This window comes from Pipra filicauda, unplaced genomic scaffold (genome assembly GCF_003945595.2).
Source record: "Pipra filicauda isolate LSUMZ 115617 unplaced genomic scaffold, ASM394559v2 scaffold238_size1193820_pilon, whole genome shotgun sequence".
Taxonomy (NCBI): Eukaryota; Metazoa; Chordata; class Aves; order Passeriformes; family Pipridae; genus Pipra; species Pipra filicauda.
In genome coordinates this window covers 109,727-124,911 of record NW_024104352.1, presented here as the reverse complement: position 1 = coordinate 124,911, position 15,185 = coordinate 109,727, and the positions used below count along the sequence as shown (strand labels likewise).

The following is a 15,185-nucleotide window of genomic DNA, read 5'->3' as shown; positions in this document are numbered from 1 at the left end:
CCCGGGCGCAGCGGGGCGGAGCGGCCGCTGCCCCCGCGCAGCTCCTGCGGTGCCGCCGGGCCATGGAGGGGTTCGTGGGCTTCACCAACCGCTGCCAGGGCCGCGACCAGCTCTTCCGGTGAGTGCGAGCACAGGCTGCCTCTCTCTGCCCCCCCGGGTGGGGCGGGCCCCGGCCCCGGCCCCGGCCCCGCACCTGCCCTGGCACTGCGGGGGGACCCTCGGATCGGGCTTTAGGCTCGGACATTAAGCTTTACTCTGTCCAGTTCTGGGCTCCTCAGTACCAGAGACAAGGAGCTGCTGGAGGTGGTCCAGCGGAGGCCGCAAAGATGGTGAGGGGTCCGGAGCATCCCTGTTCTGAGGAGAGGCTGAGGGAGCTGGGCCTGGTTAGTCTGGAGAAGACTGAGAGAGGATCTCATTAATGTGTACAGATGTCTCAAAGGGGTGTCAGAGGATGGTGTCAGACTCTTTTCGGTGGTGCCCAGCGACAGGACAAGGAGCAAAGGCCATAAACCGAAGCACAAAAAGTTTCACCTCAACATGAGGAAGAACTTGTTTCGATTGAGGGTGGCAGAGCACTGGGACAGCTGCCCAGGGAGGTCATGGAGTCTCCCTCTCTGGAGACGTTCCAAACCCACGTGGACACGTTCCTCTGTCACCTGCTCTAAGTGACCCCGCCTGGCAGGGGGGTTGGACTGGGTGATCTCCAGAGGTCCCTTCCAACCTTAAATCTGTGTTTCTGTGAAATAAACCCACCCTGCTGCTGCCATCCCATGATTGTCCATGTCTCACCTGTGTCCCCTTCTCCTCGTTTTTTCCCTTCCAGAGCCACTCAGTACACATGCATGTTGCTTAGCTATTTAATAAAGAATAAGGCCGATAAAAAGAAGCTGGTAATGAAACTCAAGCAGTTGGAATCTAGCATGAGCTCTGGCCGGAAAAGTAAGTACCTGCTGTCTAGAGGGATAAAACCTTCTTTACTTGCTCCTTCCAGCAAAACAGCTCCTGGCCTTGTGTTTTCTGTAGTTAACCACAAAACTCTTTTAGTGTATTTACAAAGTTGTCAACAGGCCTTATCCCTGCCATGGCTTGTCAGGCTGGGTACAGCCAAATAGACACTTCTTTTTTCCTCAGCCTCCTCTCCAACTGGGCAGTCAGAATTTTGCTGAAAGAATGAGAGTAACAAAAGTTAACAGTCAGTTTGCTGCAGAGGTGGAGTTGTCATCTCTGTTCAAGGACAGACCAGAGTTACAAGGCAAGGCTGTCCAACTGTGTGCTCATTAGTCCTTCCAGCTGATGGGGTGAGACAACCCAGAGTTAAAGATCATCATCCCAATAAAATGAGCTCTGAAGGACCATCCTTCAATATGGCTTTTTATATATAATTTTTTTTTATGTCCTACTTCACATATTAATTTTCTCTAGCATTTATACTCTACTAAATCACCTACCCTCCATGCTTTCCTCACAGTCTGTTTGCATCACTCCATTCTGTGTCAGGGCTGCATCCACGATGGTTACGCTGTTGCTGTAGTTGTATCACTTGCTTTCAGGCTGATCTTACACCTACTTACCAGTTGCTCAATTCTGGAACAGCTGCAACGCATGAAGCAAATATTCTAATTTAATGTGTTGCCATGGGTTTGTTTATTATTCCAGTTTGCTCCAGAGTATGGCATTTTCTAGTGGAGAGGCCAGCTGGTTTATCAACAGAGCCATAATTCTCTTGCTTCTTCTAAACAAATCACTAATCGACATCAGGCCTAAACTCAGGGCTCTGGTAGTTCCACCGAGCTCAGGTGCTGCCAACATCTGTCACTGTGACAGTGCAGCAGGGTGTAAAAAGTGTTTTGCATAATATTGTATTAACATTCACGGGGACATGCCACAGGTGAACTCAGATATGCCATATATTGTAGCTTGCAATGGAATACACTGTTCCACACAGTTTGCAGGGAACTATGTGTCTCTGACAAATTCATGGGAGGGATTTGTGCTCAGCATGCGAATCACCAGCTTTCGCAAATGCTTAGGAAAGCTGAAGCTCCTGGTTGCAATAGGATTAATGCAGCAACATCTCGTGTCCACAGAGTTAGGTGAAATCCAGTGAAATGTACAGCTAAGATTAGAGGCTCTGTTTGTGTCCCCTTATTGCTGATGGTGACTCCTGCAGACCCAAGGGTGACACTGGTCCAGAGGACACCCAGGCACTGAGAACAGAGTGGCAGGAGGGGCTGCAAGTCTGGCTATTGACAAAATACGTGTGTAGGTCCTGGGCTCATGATGTTCAGACAGAACTGAGATGTTTAGACCCCATTCCTCACTAATACCAGCAAGTACTTAAGCATACAAACACCCAAAGCCCTCTAAGTTTTTTTTAAGCACATGTGGACAGTGACAGGCCGCGTTGTCCTGCGTAAGACCAGGCCATGCTAACCTTTGTGGGGTTTCTTGCAGTGTTCAGACTGGGCAACATGGTGCACGCCTTGGTGGCAGCCAGGAAAACTGCAGAGCTGCCAGATGTGGTTCCTCGTTTCTGCCTCACAGCCTCCAACCTGACCCGTGCCCTGTACTTCGTGTGCGACGCCGTGCTCTGGGTGAGGAGTGTCGGGCTCCAGCCCGACATCGACAAGCCCAAGTGGAGCAATTGGGCCACCAAGTGCTACTACTACTCAGTCCTGCTGAATCTAGCCAGGGATTGGTATGAGATCTCCCAGAGGCTGGAACAAGCTGCACAGGAAGAAAAGGCAAAGGAGAATTCCTGCTGGGACAAACACAACGGGGAGCTAAACTGTGTGAAATGTGGTGGTTCGCGCGGTTTTCTCCTCCTGCTCTTTCAGATCCTGAAAAGAAATCCTCCTTTGCTGCTGGACTTGGTGAAGAACCTCTGTGATCTCTCAGGCCCTTTGGATACACTGGGAATCTACAAGACCAACCCAGGAGTGATTGGTTTCTGCGGTGTCCTCTCCTCCCTGGTGGGGATCCTCACATTAGCAAGCCCACATCTGAAGCTTAAACAGTGACATAAAAGGAGCTGCATAGTATGAGGCTGCAGCTTTGATCCTCTGATAGATTTTTATCTTCATATAGCACTTTCAAATGAACCTGTCTTACAATAACCTCAAGATTAATTCTGTCTTTTGAATAAGTGAATTCTACCCTTCTTCCTTTCCTGTGCCTTTGCAGATGAGTTTGGTGCCATTACACACCCCCTAATGGAGTGGAGATAGGAAAAGGCAGAGTAATATTTCACCAGCAGAAACAAGACTTAGAACATGGCTGCTAGATAAGGAAATATTCCTTTATTTTAATACAGGGTTGTGAAATAGCTGCATAGGCAACTGTCATAGGTACATGATTGATGACTAATCATGTTTACACTGGAAAGCTGCAATTCACTAATTCAAGATTTCTACGGTCAGATTGTCTGTACTGGGCTCAGGCAAGTTAGGAGCTGCTGTTAAAATGGCCTGAAGTCAAGGATGAGTGTTTTGATGGGTTTGGGTTGATGGATCCTGTTTCCTGCAGGCAGTGGTCTGGGTGCAGTGTGATGGTAACTGAAGAGAGGTATGATCTGACCTTCGATGATCTCTGTGGTGTGCACTGGTGGTGCTGGAGCTGTAGTCTAGTGAGTGCCAACTTGTGTCCCAAGAAATCAGCACTTTCTTCTTTTCCTTTGATACTGTGAGCCAAGGACCATTGGCCAGTGACTCTGACTCCTCCAGCAGGCCATGGCTGAGGGTTTTGGTGAAGGACTGTGTGTAGAGAAGCTCATTTGATTGTTGGTGATGCCATGATTTGTAGGGAACTGGGTTTCCAAAACTGTGAATCTGAAACCACTCATGAACACTAAACCTCCCATTACACAAGCACCTGAACTTCCAAACCACTGTGACTGCAAGTGCAACAATTTTCCATTAATTGTGTTGTGATAAGGAGCTTATTTTGCAGTTTTAATTTTACATGAAAAATTCCAGTATAATAAGGAGTTTGGAACCTGCACTTAAGGAGAGAAGCCTGGCTCAGAGCTAGTTGAGTCAGACAGACTGCAAGGGTGTGTTTCTAATTGTGTAAGCTCCCAGAGGGAAGGGAATGGAGCTAGTCACGATAATATCTGGATCCCTTGTGAGAAAAGCTTCTTACTGAATTTGGGCATTTATGGTTTAGATTTTCCTATCTGGTCCTCCCTATCCTCCCTGTTCATGACCACAAGATTTCTTGTGTGTTCCCTTGCTGGCTGAATGGGTTTTACCATTTGAAAATGCCTCATATTTGCCCTGCAAGTGCATTATTGTTCATCACTGACCTCACTGGGAATGATGCCTGGCAGTACAATTAGGTTAAAAGAGAAATGCTGTGTCCAGCTGTCTAACATGGCATACAGTCTTTGCTGCTCCTGACTTTGCAGAGTACCAGTTTGGACACCATCTGAGAAAAAATGCACATTATATAGGAAATAAAATTAACATTTTTCTTCATCAGAGTGAGGCCTGTGTGTTCTGCTACTTTCTGGTGTAAGAACTCCTTGTTTAATCTATCAGGAGATGTGAACAGACACTCTTACCTGGACCAAAGTGTTCTCTTATTATTTCTGATGCTATCTGAAAACACAAATTAAAAGATGCTGGTCTCTTTTATTAAAAGGCAAAGGTTATGGAATTAAGTAGGCAGGTAAGGCAGTGCCCCAGTTTACCTTAAGTCATTGTGGCTGGGCTTGGAATTACTTCCAGTTTGAATATGAAGTGTTAGCCTGCCAGTGAAGTGTTTGAAAAGAAAGAGGTTGCTGGGCAGGATAATTAAGTGTTCTTGAAGACCAGATGTGGCCTGCAGCAGCTCTTCTTTTTAATATGGAAATGAATAGCATTAAAAGTAGAGCATACTGGCAGTTCAGACCATAATGGAGCATTGTGCATGGGATATATTGTATTCAAGGGCTTCCTCTCCTTTATAACAATGGATTTTTTTTTGTTTCATTCTCTGTTTGCCTTTGATCTCCTGGCAATATGGAACCCCTCTCTGCCTTGGTCAGATTTGATCATTATCCCAGTGTGTAGGAACCCCTGGAAGGAAGGAAGAGCAGTCTTGATTATCTGACAGTGGAGGTTTGGCCACCTTTTGTCTACAAAATTCCATCTTCTTGCAAAAAAAAAGTGTTTTCAATCCCACCCAGGAGAGCTCTCAGATGCAAAATACTTCACAAAATACTTGTGCGTGAACTGATTTCTCTTTCTCTCTTTTACTTTGCAGGGAAAGGGAAAGGTGTTGATAGTGATGTAGCCCCTGTGCCCTGCAGAGAAGGGTGGGTTTTTCCCTGTGCAGGCAAACACTGTGCAAAGCCATAAGCCAGGCTTTGATGTTTCTCCTGTAGGTACTGGCATGGATTAGCAAGTACAGCCTTAATGTGGGAGATGGGGGGGTGAGCTTTCAGCCTGTCTGAGCCTTACCTGTCCCATTCTACATGATGCAGGCTGGAACATACAGGAGTAGCTCTGTTTACTGGATGTTAAGCACTAATATTTGCCTTCTGCTCCCCAGCTAGAGGCTGGTGATTTAAGGTACCTTAATGTAATGTGACTGAAGCCATAGAATCATGATCATATGGAGAAAATCCTTTTAGTGCCTTTTTTTGTATCTGTTTCTAATACAGCAGTTGAAATAAGGACAAGATGTTTGAACACAAGCAATAAACTGCAATGAGTGTTGAGACCATGTCTGTGTGTGTAACTTGGTGGTATAAAGATATGCTGAAGGAGGGAGGATTCCTCCCACCTGCGAATTTTGTGGTGATACTGTTCAAGAAACATTGTCTCTGGTTGGGTTCTAGAGCTTTCCTTCTGCAGTAGCCAAGTGGCAGCCAGATTCATCTGGCTAATTTACAATCCCTATTTCAGCTGCAAAAATATGATTACCAGATAAAACTGCATCTGTGGAATGCCCTGAAGCAAAGTGACATTTTGGGAATTGCCATCAGCTGCCCTTGAGTACCAGCAGTGAGGGTGAGGGTTGGAACCTTGTGCCCAGCGTAGGCAAGCTGTGGTGAAAGGAATGGGCGCACCTGCATTTTCAGTATCTTATAAACAGCTTTTCATTTGGATGGTCATAATTTAATGATAAATGCCAGTTCAGGGCACGGAGCAAAGGGTAACATCTCCAGCAGAGATGGCAAGGGGTGGAGCCAGGATAACGATTAAACTGAGTTTACTGTTAGCTCCTATCCCCTGTAGTAAGGGCCTCACGACCTTGGAAGCTCCAAAATGTCAGCTCCTGAACAATGTATAAAGCATTGCATTCAGCAATGTTTTAGCAAGAGTTTCCTCCTGGATTAGTGGCCTTATACACATTTTGTAATGGAAACAGTTAGCAGGAGAATGGTCATCTTCTGCTTACATTCAAGGCCTTCCTTGTTAACACTGTGCTTGGCATATTTCAAGGAATTCCAAAGGATTCCCAGGTGAGTGGCAGGAATGATCAAACGTTAAAAACCAACAGTTCCAGGGAGACACCAAATGAACCAGTTCTGTAGAGGAAGGGTGACTAGGGGAGGGTGTGTGAGGTCTTCAAGTGTCTAAAAGGTTTTCTGCCTAGAGAAAGGCAATAATTTGGTCTCTAAATCCATCCAGGAGGTAACATGATTATATTGCAGCAAAGAATTAAATCACACTTAATTTTTGAACTGCAAGTAAAATAAAAGTCTAAATAGATTGCCCTGGAAAGCAGTGCTTAAAAAAAAAACTGGACAGGCATCTGTCAGCAGTGGTTATGGGGTTGCTGATCCTGCATGGAAATGGAGTTACCTCCCCAGCCCCCTCCCAGACCAAAGTGTAAAGAAGTCTTGCTGGGCTTTGGGGATCTGGCTTATCCCCTCACCGTGGTATGTTAATGGTACAGAGGAGACTGCAGAAGCAAGGGTGTGAAACAGATCCACAGATCTGTGTGAAACACCCCACAGATCCACAGAACTCTAAATGTTGCCTGCAGGGACACAGGAAGCATTTCTGGTGTGAGCTGGAGCGGTGGGGTGGTGGAGGCCGTGGTACCTTTGCACTGCAGAGCCCGGGGCTGGCACAGCCTTTGCCCCAGAGGAAGGGGAGGGACTGATCGAAGGCGTTAGTAGGGCAAAGGCTGTGTTTTCAGTTGATCCTGACTCCAGCCAGGGCAGAGAGGAGGTTGGCATGCCCCCTGCACTTTTAGCCAGGCCAGCAGGGCTGGAAAAAGTCTCAGTGCCAAGAGAGCAAACTTTTGAGCAGGCTGATGCCCTTTGTCCCGCTGTCTGGAGGGCAGGGACTCACCTCAGCGCTGAGCTGGAGGCAGCCCAGCACATTCATGTGCCTCTGTACCCAGCCAGCAAGGCAGGCCTGCAAGCTTTGCACGACCCCAGGCTAGAAGCAAACTCTGGACTCTTTGGGAAGGAAGGGGGGGTATTTACCTCCCATGTGTGGCTTTCCCATGTCCCTGGGAAGTCTCCCACCCCTATGTACAGGCAGCACAGCCAGGAGCAGGGAACCATGGAGTCATGTTGGGTTCACACCTCTGTGTCCTGCACGGGGTGGTTGGAAGCTGAAGGCATTCTGAGCCACGTGCCAGAGGTCTCCCTGCCTCACACCAGGTGGTCCAGGACACACAGCAGCCCCGTGTCAGCAGGCTGCCTGGATCACTCATCTGCTCTGATCCCCTTGGTTATTGCCTTGTCCTCTGGCACTTGTCCTCTTTGTTGTCCTTGTCTCATCAGTGTGGCTCATCCTTGGTCTCCATAGTCAATAACCAAGACCTGATATAGCTCCATGCAGGTGATGTCTTTTCTTATTCCAGTCCGTACCACAAATGGATTTGTTGATGATGGAATGAGTTGTCAGTGTGCCTCCCGTGCAGCGAGGCCATGGAAGAGCAGTATTTCAGTTGCTGGCAGGTCAAGGAGGGCAGTTGTTTCTCTATGAAGCATTTGTGAGCTTACATCTGGGAAACTGTGTCCTACTTCGGTCCCACCAGCACAGGAGAGATCGACTAGGGTCCAGCAGAGGATCAATCATTGAAAAGATAAGCATTTAGAGGAATGGAGCACATGCTGTACCGGCACTGACTGGAGCACAAACTCTGCTCAGAGGTGCACAGAGCAAAGGTAGAAGATGGCAGGCACCAATTGCAAGAGAGAAAATCCCATCTGGACATAAGGAAAAGCTAGTTTACCCTTATTATAGTTAGCACAAGTCCCAGAGAAATGGGAATCTGGTCCTTGGAGATTTTCAATACTGAAGATCTTAAGCACCCTGATCTACCTTTGAGGGTAGCCCTACTTTTCAGTAAGAGTTGAGTAATGCAACCACCAGAGATCACTTCCAACTTGATTTTTTCCTCATTTTCTGTCTAGTCCAAATGCCTAGAGCTTGCCTAATGCAGTGTCTGCCCTGACCCTCAGGTAAAAACCTCCTCACCAAGACCAATGAATCCTCTTAGAAACTGCAGACCTGGCCAAACCAGATTGTTTAATGCAGGATGTGTCCCCTACATCTGCCTTCTGCTCCTTCTGCTCAATAAACTCTCCTGGGGAGAAACTATGTTCTTGATCTGTGTTAGGTTTCCCAGCAGGGGATGGTATCCTGGTCTGCCATGGGGCAAAACAAGGGCTACAGAAATGCAGGAAAGTTTTAATGTCTTGAGAAACTCTGCCTGACTCTACACCTTCTCCCTGGCTGCTCATGATCTGTTGCTTTTGAGCTGGTGAAGTCCAAAGGCAGCTTCTTCTCATCTTCTCCTGAAGGAGTGGTGTTAAATCCCCGTACATCCCAGCTGTACCACAGGCTGTGCAGGGAAGACAACAAAGGGGATTTTCTGCCATCATCTGTTCCCAATTACGGTGGCTTCAGGGAACTTTTTGGCCAGTTTCCACCGCAATCCGTCAGCTTCCAAACCCACGCAACTCGGAGGTGGGGCCTCGTAGTGGTGGTAGTGGCCAGAGCACAGGGCATCACCCTCAGAGGACCTGGGTGAAGGGACAGTGCAGCCACCAACCTCTGCTCCTTCTCTGCTGGGAACGGGCTGCCCCTCGGTGAGTAGCCTGTGCCCACAGCTTCAATGGGACTGGGGGGTGAAAGGAGGGATCACTCACTCTTTTTAGATTTTCAGAATTTCATCTGCTGCTAAGAAAAGGGAGCCTGTGCTGGGGCTGGGAGCTGTGTTTTCGGCTGTCACCCAACCAGGAGCAGTGGAGGGGAGTGTTTTGCAGTGCTTTTGTTCCATGCATCAAGCTGGAGCTGCACAGGAACAGGCACTGACATTACAAACAGCAGATGTATGAGGAGGGGATGCTGACCTCAGCTGGACATCTCACCACATCCCTACCCACAGCTCCTCTCTCTGCTCTTTCTCAGCCTGAGTCTATTCTTATGCACATCTGTCAGCACCCCGGTTACTCTGAGTTTGCTTTACCAATGCCTTTTATCCTGCCTGTACTGTAACTACTGCTAACTAGATGTCTCTCAGCTCATTTTGTGCATCTTTAGGTGTTAGGACACACTGTCAGGGGAGGGCTGTGTGGAGACATTGGTTTTACAGCTTAACTGGTAAAAAGTCAAGCATTGGGCAATGCCACCTCCACTGCACCCGTGGGAGGTATGTGTCTCAGCCCAGCTCCCGGCCCTGCTGTGCTTGGAGGGGTGCAGGACTGAGGGAGGGAGCCTGAGCACAGCCCTGCCTTTGCAGTGGGGTCTGCGGCTCCCAACTTTGCTTTGCAGGTGGATGCGCCACGATGACGGTGAAGAAGAGTCAGACTCTGCAGAATGGAAGTGCCAAGGTGGGTGCGGGAAGAGGGAGAGAGGGGAGGGCAGAAGTGTGCCAGGGGGCCAGGTAGCACATACCAGCTCTGCCAGGTGAACAGCAGTCACATCTCACACTGTCCCACATGTCACTGTGTTATCTCTTTATGGATCTTTACCTGCAACAGTGTAGAGCATCATCAAAGGGAAAAAATAAACCTTTTTGCTTGCTTGAAATTAAATAGTTCAGATTCCAAAAGGTTAACCCTGAGCTGATGTGAGCCCTGGGTGACAGCTGCCAGCAGTGCCTGTCCTTCATCCGTGGCCCCACTGTAGCCCCAAACCTCCATCAGACATGGAGGTTTCCACCAGAGTGGAAAGCCAGAGAGAGAACCCAGACAGTTGGGCTTGGGAAATGGGAAGAGTAGGGACTGTCATCCCTCCAACACTGCTTGTGATGTCCCCCTCCTTCAGTGGCAGCAGACAGCCTGCTTGTCCGTGGCTATGTCTTACAGGACATAGATAGGAGACCCTCAATAGGGTTTGAGAAATGGCCTTCTTCAATGCAAGCCGAGGTCCTCTGTGCTCTCTGAAACACATCAAATGCTACCAGTGTGTGGGTGATGGGACATTCCTCAGGGAAGGGCTGTTGGCTAACTGATGCCCATCTGATGTGCAGGAGAACGTGCTGCAGAGGGTCCTGCAGCTGCCAGTGGTGAGCTCAACCTGTGAGAGCCTCCAGCGGACCTACACCAGCACCAAGGAGGCCCACCCACTGATGGCCTCGGTGTGTGAGGTGTACGAGCGGGGCATGCAGGGCGCTGGCGCCTTGGCCATGTGGGGCATGGAGCCCGTGGTGCGCAGGCTGGAGCCGCAGTGTGAGTGCCAGTGCTGGGGGGCATGGCAGGGGTGCCCACCAGAGCCTCCCTTGGTGGGACAGTGATGGCACGAGCATGTGCCTGGACAGCCCGGGGTACTTTTCTTACCGTGCTTTTGCCCAAGGTAGTTGCTGTGGCCAACAACCTGGCTTGCCGTGGCTTGGACCACCTGGAGGAGAAGATCCCTGCCCTGCAGTATCCAGTTGATAAGGTAAGTCATAGGCGGGGCAATCTGGAACCCCCGCTCCCACTGCAGACCCCACAGCATATCTTCTCTGGTCTTGTTTCTGGATGGTGAGGGGCTGCTGGGTGGAAAACAAGGCAGCCTGAGTGAAGGCTCCCAGATACAGATCAAAAATGTCCTGTGTCCCATTCCTGCCAGCTACCTCCAGCCCAGGCAGGAGAGAGCTGCTATGCCCCTCTCCGAGCTGTTTACTGGCATGGCTATGGCTGGGGTCCCTGTGGTTCCCCCAGCTGTCCCATGCCACCCCAAGCTCACCAGCAGGGCTGTTCTCCATCTCTCTGCTGGCAGCTTGCATCTGAACTGAAAGACACCATCTCCTGCCCCCTCCAAAGTGCCAAAAGCACCATTGGCAGCTCCATGGATAAGATCATAGAGCTGGCAGCGGAGGGCTATGAGGCCACCAAGAGCACGGTGGAAACGACGGCAAAGTACACAAGGAAGAACTCGGTGACCCAGATGGCAGCTGCGGGGGTCGACACAGCCCTGGGAGGGCTAGAGAAGTTGATGGAGTACCTGCTGCCAGAGGAGGATGAAGAAGCAGGTAGTCCTGATACTTAAATCCCCTCTGAGGGTGTCTGGTGATGGCTGGCTTGGCAGCTCCTCACTTGTGGAGTGTATGAGGCAGGAGGCAGCCCCTGGATTTTGGTGTAGGGCTGCCTCAGAGGGTTGTCCCACCAGCTTATAATCTTTCCACCATTCTTCTGCCTGTGCTCTTCTGCCTTTTAGATCAGAAGCCCAAAAAGAAACATCAGTCAACAGCAAAGGTCTCCCAGCAGCAGGCCAGCACTGCCAGCTCTGCCAGTGCTGCCAGTGCTCCCAGTGGTTGCAGCACACCCAGTGCACCCAGCACTCCCAGTTCTCCCAGCACCCTGGGCCGGATTGGTGCCTTGGTTAGCTCTGTCTCCCACCGTGCTTACCAGCAAACCACTCAAAGCCTCCAGCGTGCCAAAACCAAAGGGCAGGAGCTGGCCACCTGGATCCCCATCGTGGTGAGTGCCAAATCCCACCTGCTGGGTTTATGCACCCCATACCCTCTTTGGAGCTAATTTTCACATGAGACATTGCCGGCAGCTTGGAGGAAGTCCAAGCACAGAGTATGCTTCTCCTGCTCAGCAGGACAAGGTGGGGCCATTGGTTCCTGCGTGCCATGTACCACATCAGTGGGACAAGTTATTTTTAGCAGACTCCCAGTGTATAATTGTTGATTTATGGCATTGCCATAACATCCTTCCTAAAGCAAAAAGCCCCTCCAGAGACCTAGAGGGGATGAGGAGACAGAGGCCCCTCTCCCACCTCGTGCTGCAGTGGGAACCCCTTCCCTGGCCTGTCCCAAAATCCCAGAGCTCCCATCTGCCGTTGGGGTTTCTCCTCGGGTACACAAATGAACTCCCTGCTCCCTGTGCACCCCAAGGTCCCTGAAAAATCCTCAGGCTAAGCAGGATGGAGTGGATGGGACCTGCCAGCTCCCTCTGAGAGATGGCTTTTTGCTGCTCTTCCAGGGCAGCCTGGCCAAGCCGAGCATACCCGCGGCACCGCCGGCCCACAGTGACGGGCAGAGCAGCACGGGCGGCCGGCTGAGCCGGCGGCAGAGCAAGGCACCAGAGCAGAAGCAGGAGAAGGCAGGGAAGAAAGACAACAACCACAGCAAGGTATGGAGAAAAGGAGGGCAGTGAGCTAGGGATACCCCAAAGCATCCTCCTACCCATGGACCATGCCAGCATGGAGGCTGTTTCCCCCCACCCTTGGGGAACAGGCCCCCATCCCCACTGAACCCTGAACTGCAGCTTGGAGGAGATGAGTTGGGGGCTTGGCAGGGGGGCAGTCCCAGCAGTCCTCTTCCCTGATTCCCCAAAGCTGGGGGCTGTGGGCAGCCTCTGTACCAGGCAGGGTCACGCTGTCTTGTATGTTCAAGACTCCTTTGGAGCTGTGGGGTGTCAGCACAGAGCTCACAACTGAGCCCCAGAACACTCCTGAACCCCCCCCCCCATGGTCCCAGAAGCAAGGGGTGGTGTGAGCTGGAGGGGCTGGGAACAGTCTCCGGCACTGGCTCCACTGGGACATGGGGACGGGAAGCGGCAGGTTGGGGTCACTGCCCTTCGCCTCTGCCTGCAGCGGAAGCACAGCCTGGAGCAGAGGGTCCCCGGGGGCCTGGAGTGGGGGGAGCTGGTGGGGACAGGGAGCGACCCTGCTGCAAAGGGCTGCAGTGGCTCTTCCAGAGCAGTGAGCTGAAAGCACTCAGGCTGCAAGCTGTGAAGGGGAAGGGGAGCCCAGGGCCAGCCCATCCCACCCAAAGGGGCCGGTGGGGAAGGGGCCAGGATCAAGAGCTGAGCTGGTTTCTCTCGGCAGGCAGGGGAGGACCCTGGGCTGGTGGGCAGCGTGGCTCACAACCTGCAAAGCGCCTGCGCCTCCGGCATCTCCACTGTGAAGAAGGTCCCAGCCGTGGCCTGGGATGCGGCAGAGGGGTTGATCCTCTTCACCCCCCGCAGGCTGTCCAGGGCCATGGAAACAGTGGATGCTCTCGGGGGGACCCTTATCAGTGCCCCTAAGCATCTGCTGGGCACCCTGTACAGTTTCGTGCCGGTGAGTTTGTCCCCAGCCAGGTCCTGTCCCTCTCTAGCAAACCCCATTTTGCCCAGCCTCCTCCCATGAGCATCTCATAGCTCCAGGCAATGTCAGGAGGTACCAGAGTGGGGAGATGGGGTGCTGTGAGGACACCTCAGTCCCACCCTCCTCCTGAAGCATCCCCCAAGCTGTGACAGTAGTTCCCCAGTAGAAGCAATAGGTTGTACAGTGGTGGCACCTTTACACAGTTCATTTCCAAGCCAGGGTGTGACCACACATTTCTGGGAAGGTGCAACTTCATGTTGAGACTATGTCCCCTCTTCTTTACCCCACCCTGTTGCTCCCCTGGGATCATTTCTCCACCACAGCTGCTCAGGGGTTGCCCCTCTGGGGGCAAACTGGCTTATCCTGAGGTTCTCCCAGTTTGGGGTGGGGGGCTGTGTAGCACAGGTAGGGCAGGGCTGGCAGGTGGGTACAGCCTGGCTGGGTCCTCACCCCATCTCTCAGCTCCGCAGGCAGTCAGCGAAGGAAGCAGAGGCACCCAAGGGCAGCAAGTCCGACCCGGAGAAGACAGAGAAGAAGGAAGAGAAGGAGGACACCAAGGCTGCTGCCCCCTCCGCTGAGGAGAAATCCCAGCTGAGAGGTGACTGGCGGTACCGTGGCCATCACCCTCTCTCCTTCCTGGGGCTCGAGGACCCCCTCTTCCTGCGGCACAACTACTACCGCAGCCCTGCCTTTGAGCCCGAGTACCCCTTCCCGCGGAAATCCGCCTTCTCCCCCTACAACAGGCGGGTGAGTGAGGGCTCCTACCGCTTCAGCCCCGAGTCCATGTACAGCCGGGCTTACTATGGCAACCTCTACACTCCTGTCTTCAAGAAAGACTGAGCTAGTGCGGAGGACAAGCACATCCCACCCCCCTTCTAATCCCCCCACAGCATGCTTTGCCCAGGCCCCCTGCCAGCTGCCCACATGCACCCCTGTACCAGGACAGGAGCTGTAAGTGGTAGACAGGCCATAGGATGTGCATCAAGGTCAGGATGAGGTAATAAAGGCAGACAAAAGCCCTGCTGCCGGAAGGAGAAGGTAGGGGGAGGTGGGACCAGAGGGGAGCAGTGAGGTGAAGGAGGTGTAGAAAGAGTGGTGAGACCAGAAAAGAGGAAAAGGGACCAGCCAGGGCTAGCACTGGGTTACCCTGGTCCCTGCTGAGCAGATAGCATGGACTTATATGGGCTTCACATTGAGAGAGCAGGGAGGACAGCAAAGCCATCAAACATCACCATAGCAAGCCTGGTTCCCTGTCCTTCCTCCCTCCATCTCCCCTTGCAGGGCCCATCCCTGGCCACAGATTGCTCCTCCATAGAGGGGCTGAAGATTCCCACTGACCAGCAGGATTCATGAGTAGGAAAGCCCAGGGCATCTCCCTCCCAGCTGGTGGTGGGATAGATGGTGGGGTCAGGAAAATGACTGATGAAAACAGGTGGAGCTCCTGGAGCCCCTCTCCCACAGGATCACCTGGCTTCCCACAATGCCTTGTTGTATTCACTGCAATAATAAACCTTCCTACCTGCTGCTCGCCCCATCTGCTCGGCTGCTTTATGGGAGTGAGACATCAAACCAAGGGAACAGAGTGGGGTGAGACCCCCAAACCAGGGCTAAGGGAGTGGGTGCAGGAAACACCCTCGGGTAGCTGCCACAGGGACAGTGGGTGCTCATGCCCAGCACAGAACGTGCTTCTTCCCATGCCCCAAGTATGAA

General features: G+C 51.7%; 1 protein-coding gene across 4 annotated transcripts; it reads left to right on the top strand.

The window, feature by feature from the left end:
- Window positions 1-26: 26 nt before the first annotated feature.
- PEX11A (peroxisomal biogenesis factor 11 alpha) lies at window positions 27-15,003 on the top strand. 4 transcript variants are annotated; one of them, XM_039381722.1, is made up of 10 exons: window positions 27-118; window positions 824-939; window positions 9,726-9,784; window positions 10,426-10,624; window positions 10,753-10,835; window positions 11,157-11,409; window positions 11,595-11,857; window positions 12,368-12,517; window positions 13,215-13,448; window positions 13,938-15,003. In XM_039381722.1, exons 1-10 carry the CDS (start codon window positions 63-65, stop codon window positions 14,313-14,315), a joined length of 1,791 nt encoding a protein of 596 aa, XP_039237656.1. In that variant the 5' UTR covers window positions 27-62; the 3' UTR covers window positions 14,316-15,003. The 4 variants fall into 4 exon arrangements, with proteins under 4 accessions (XP_039237656.1, XP_027601983.1, XP_027601981.1 ...); XM_027746180.2 differs by lacking the exons at window positions 27-118; window positions 824-939 and adding an exon at window positions 7,483-9,040; XM_027746179.2 differs by lacking the exons at window positions 27-118; window positions 824-939 and adding an exon at window positions 7,483-9,040 and having other exon boundaries at window positions 9,694-9,784.
- Window positions 15,004-15,185: the final 182 nt, after the last annotated feature.

Bases quoted from the DNA above. Each gene is read 5' to 3' on its own strand.
- PEX11A (XM_039381722.1), top strand. From the start codon at position 63: ATGGAGGGGTTCGTGGGCTTCACCAACCGCTGCCAGGGCCGCGACCAG. The intron at 119-823 runs GTGAGTGCGAGC...TTTCCCTTCCAG, and splicing joins GGCCGCGACCAGCTCTTCCG to AGCCACTCAGTACACATGCA. The intron at 10,625-10,752 runs GTGAGTGCCAGT...TGCCCAAGGTAG, and splicing joins GCGCAGGCTGGAGCCGCAGT to TTGCTGTGGCCAACAACCTG.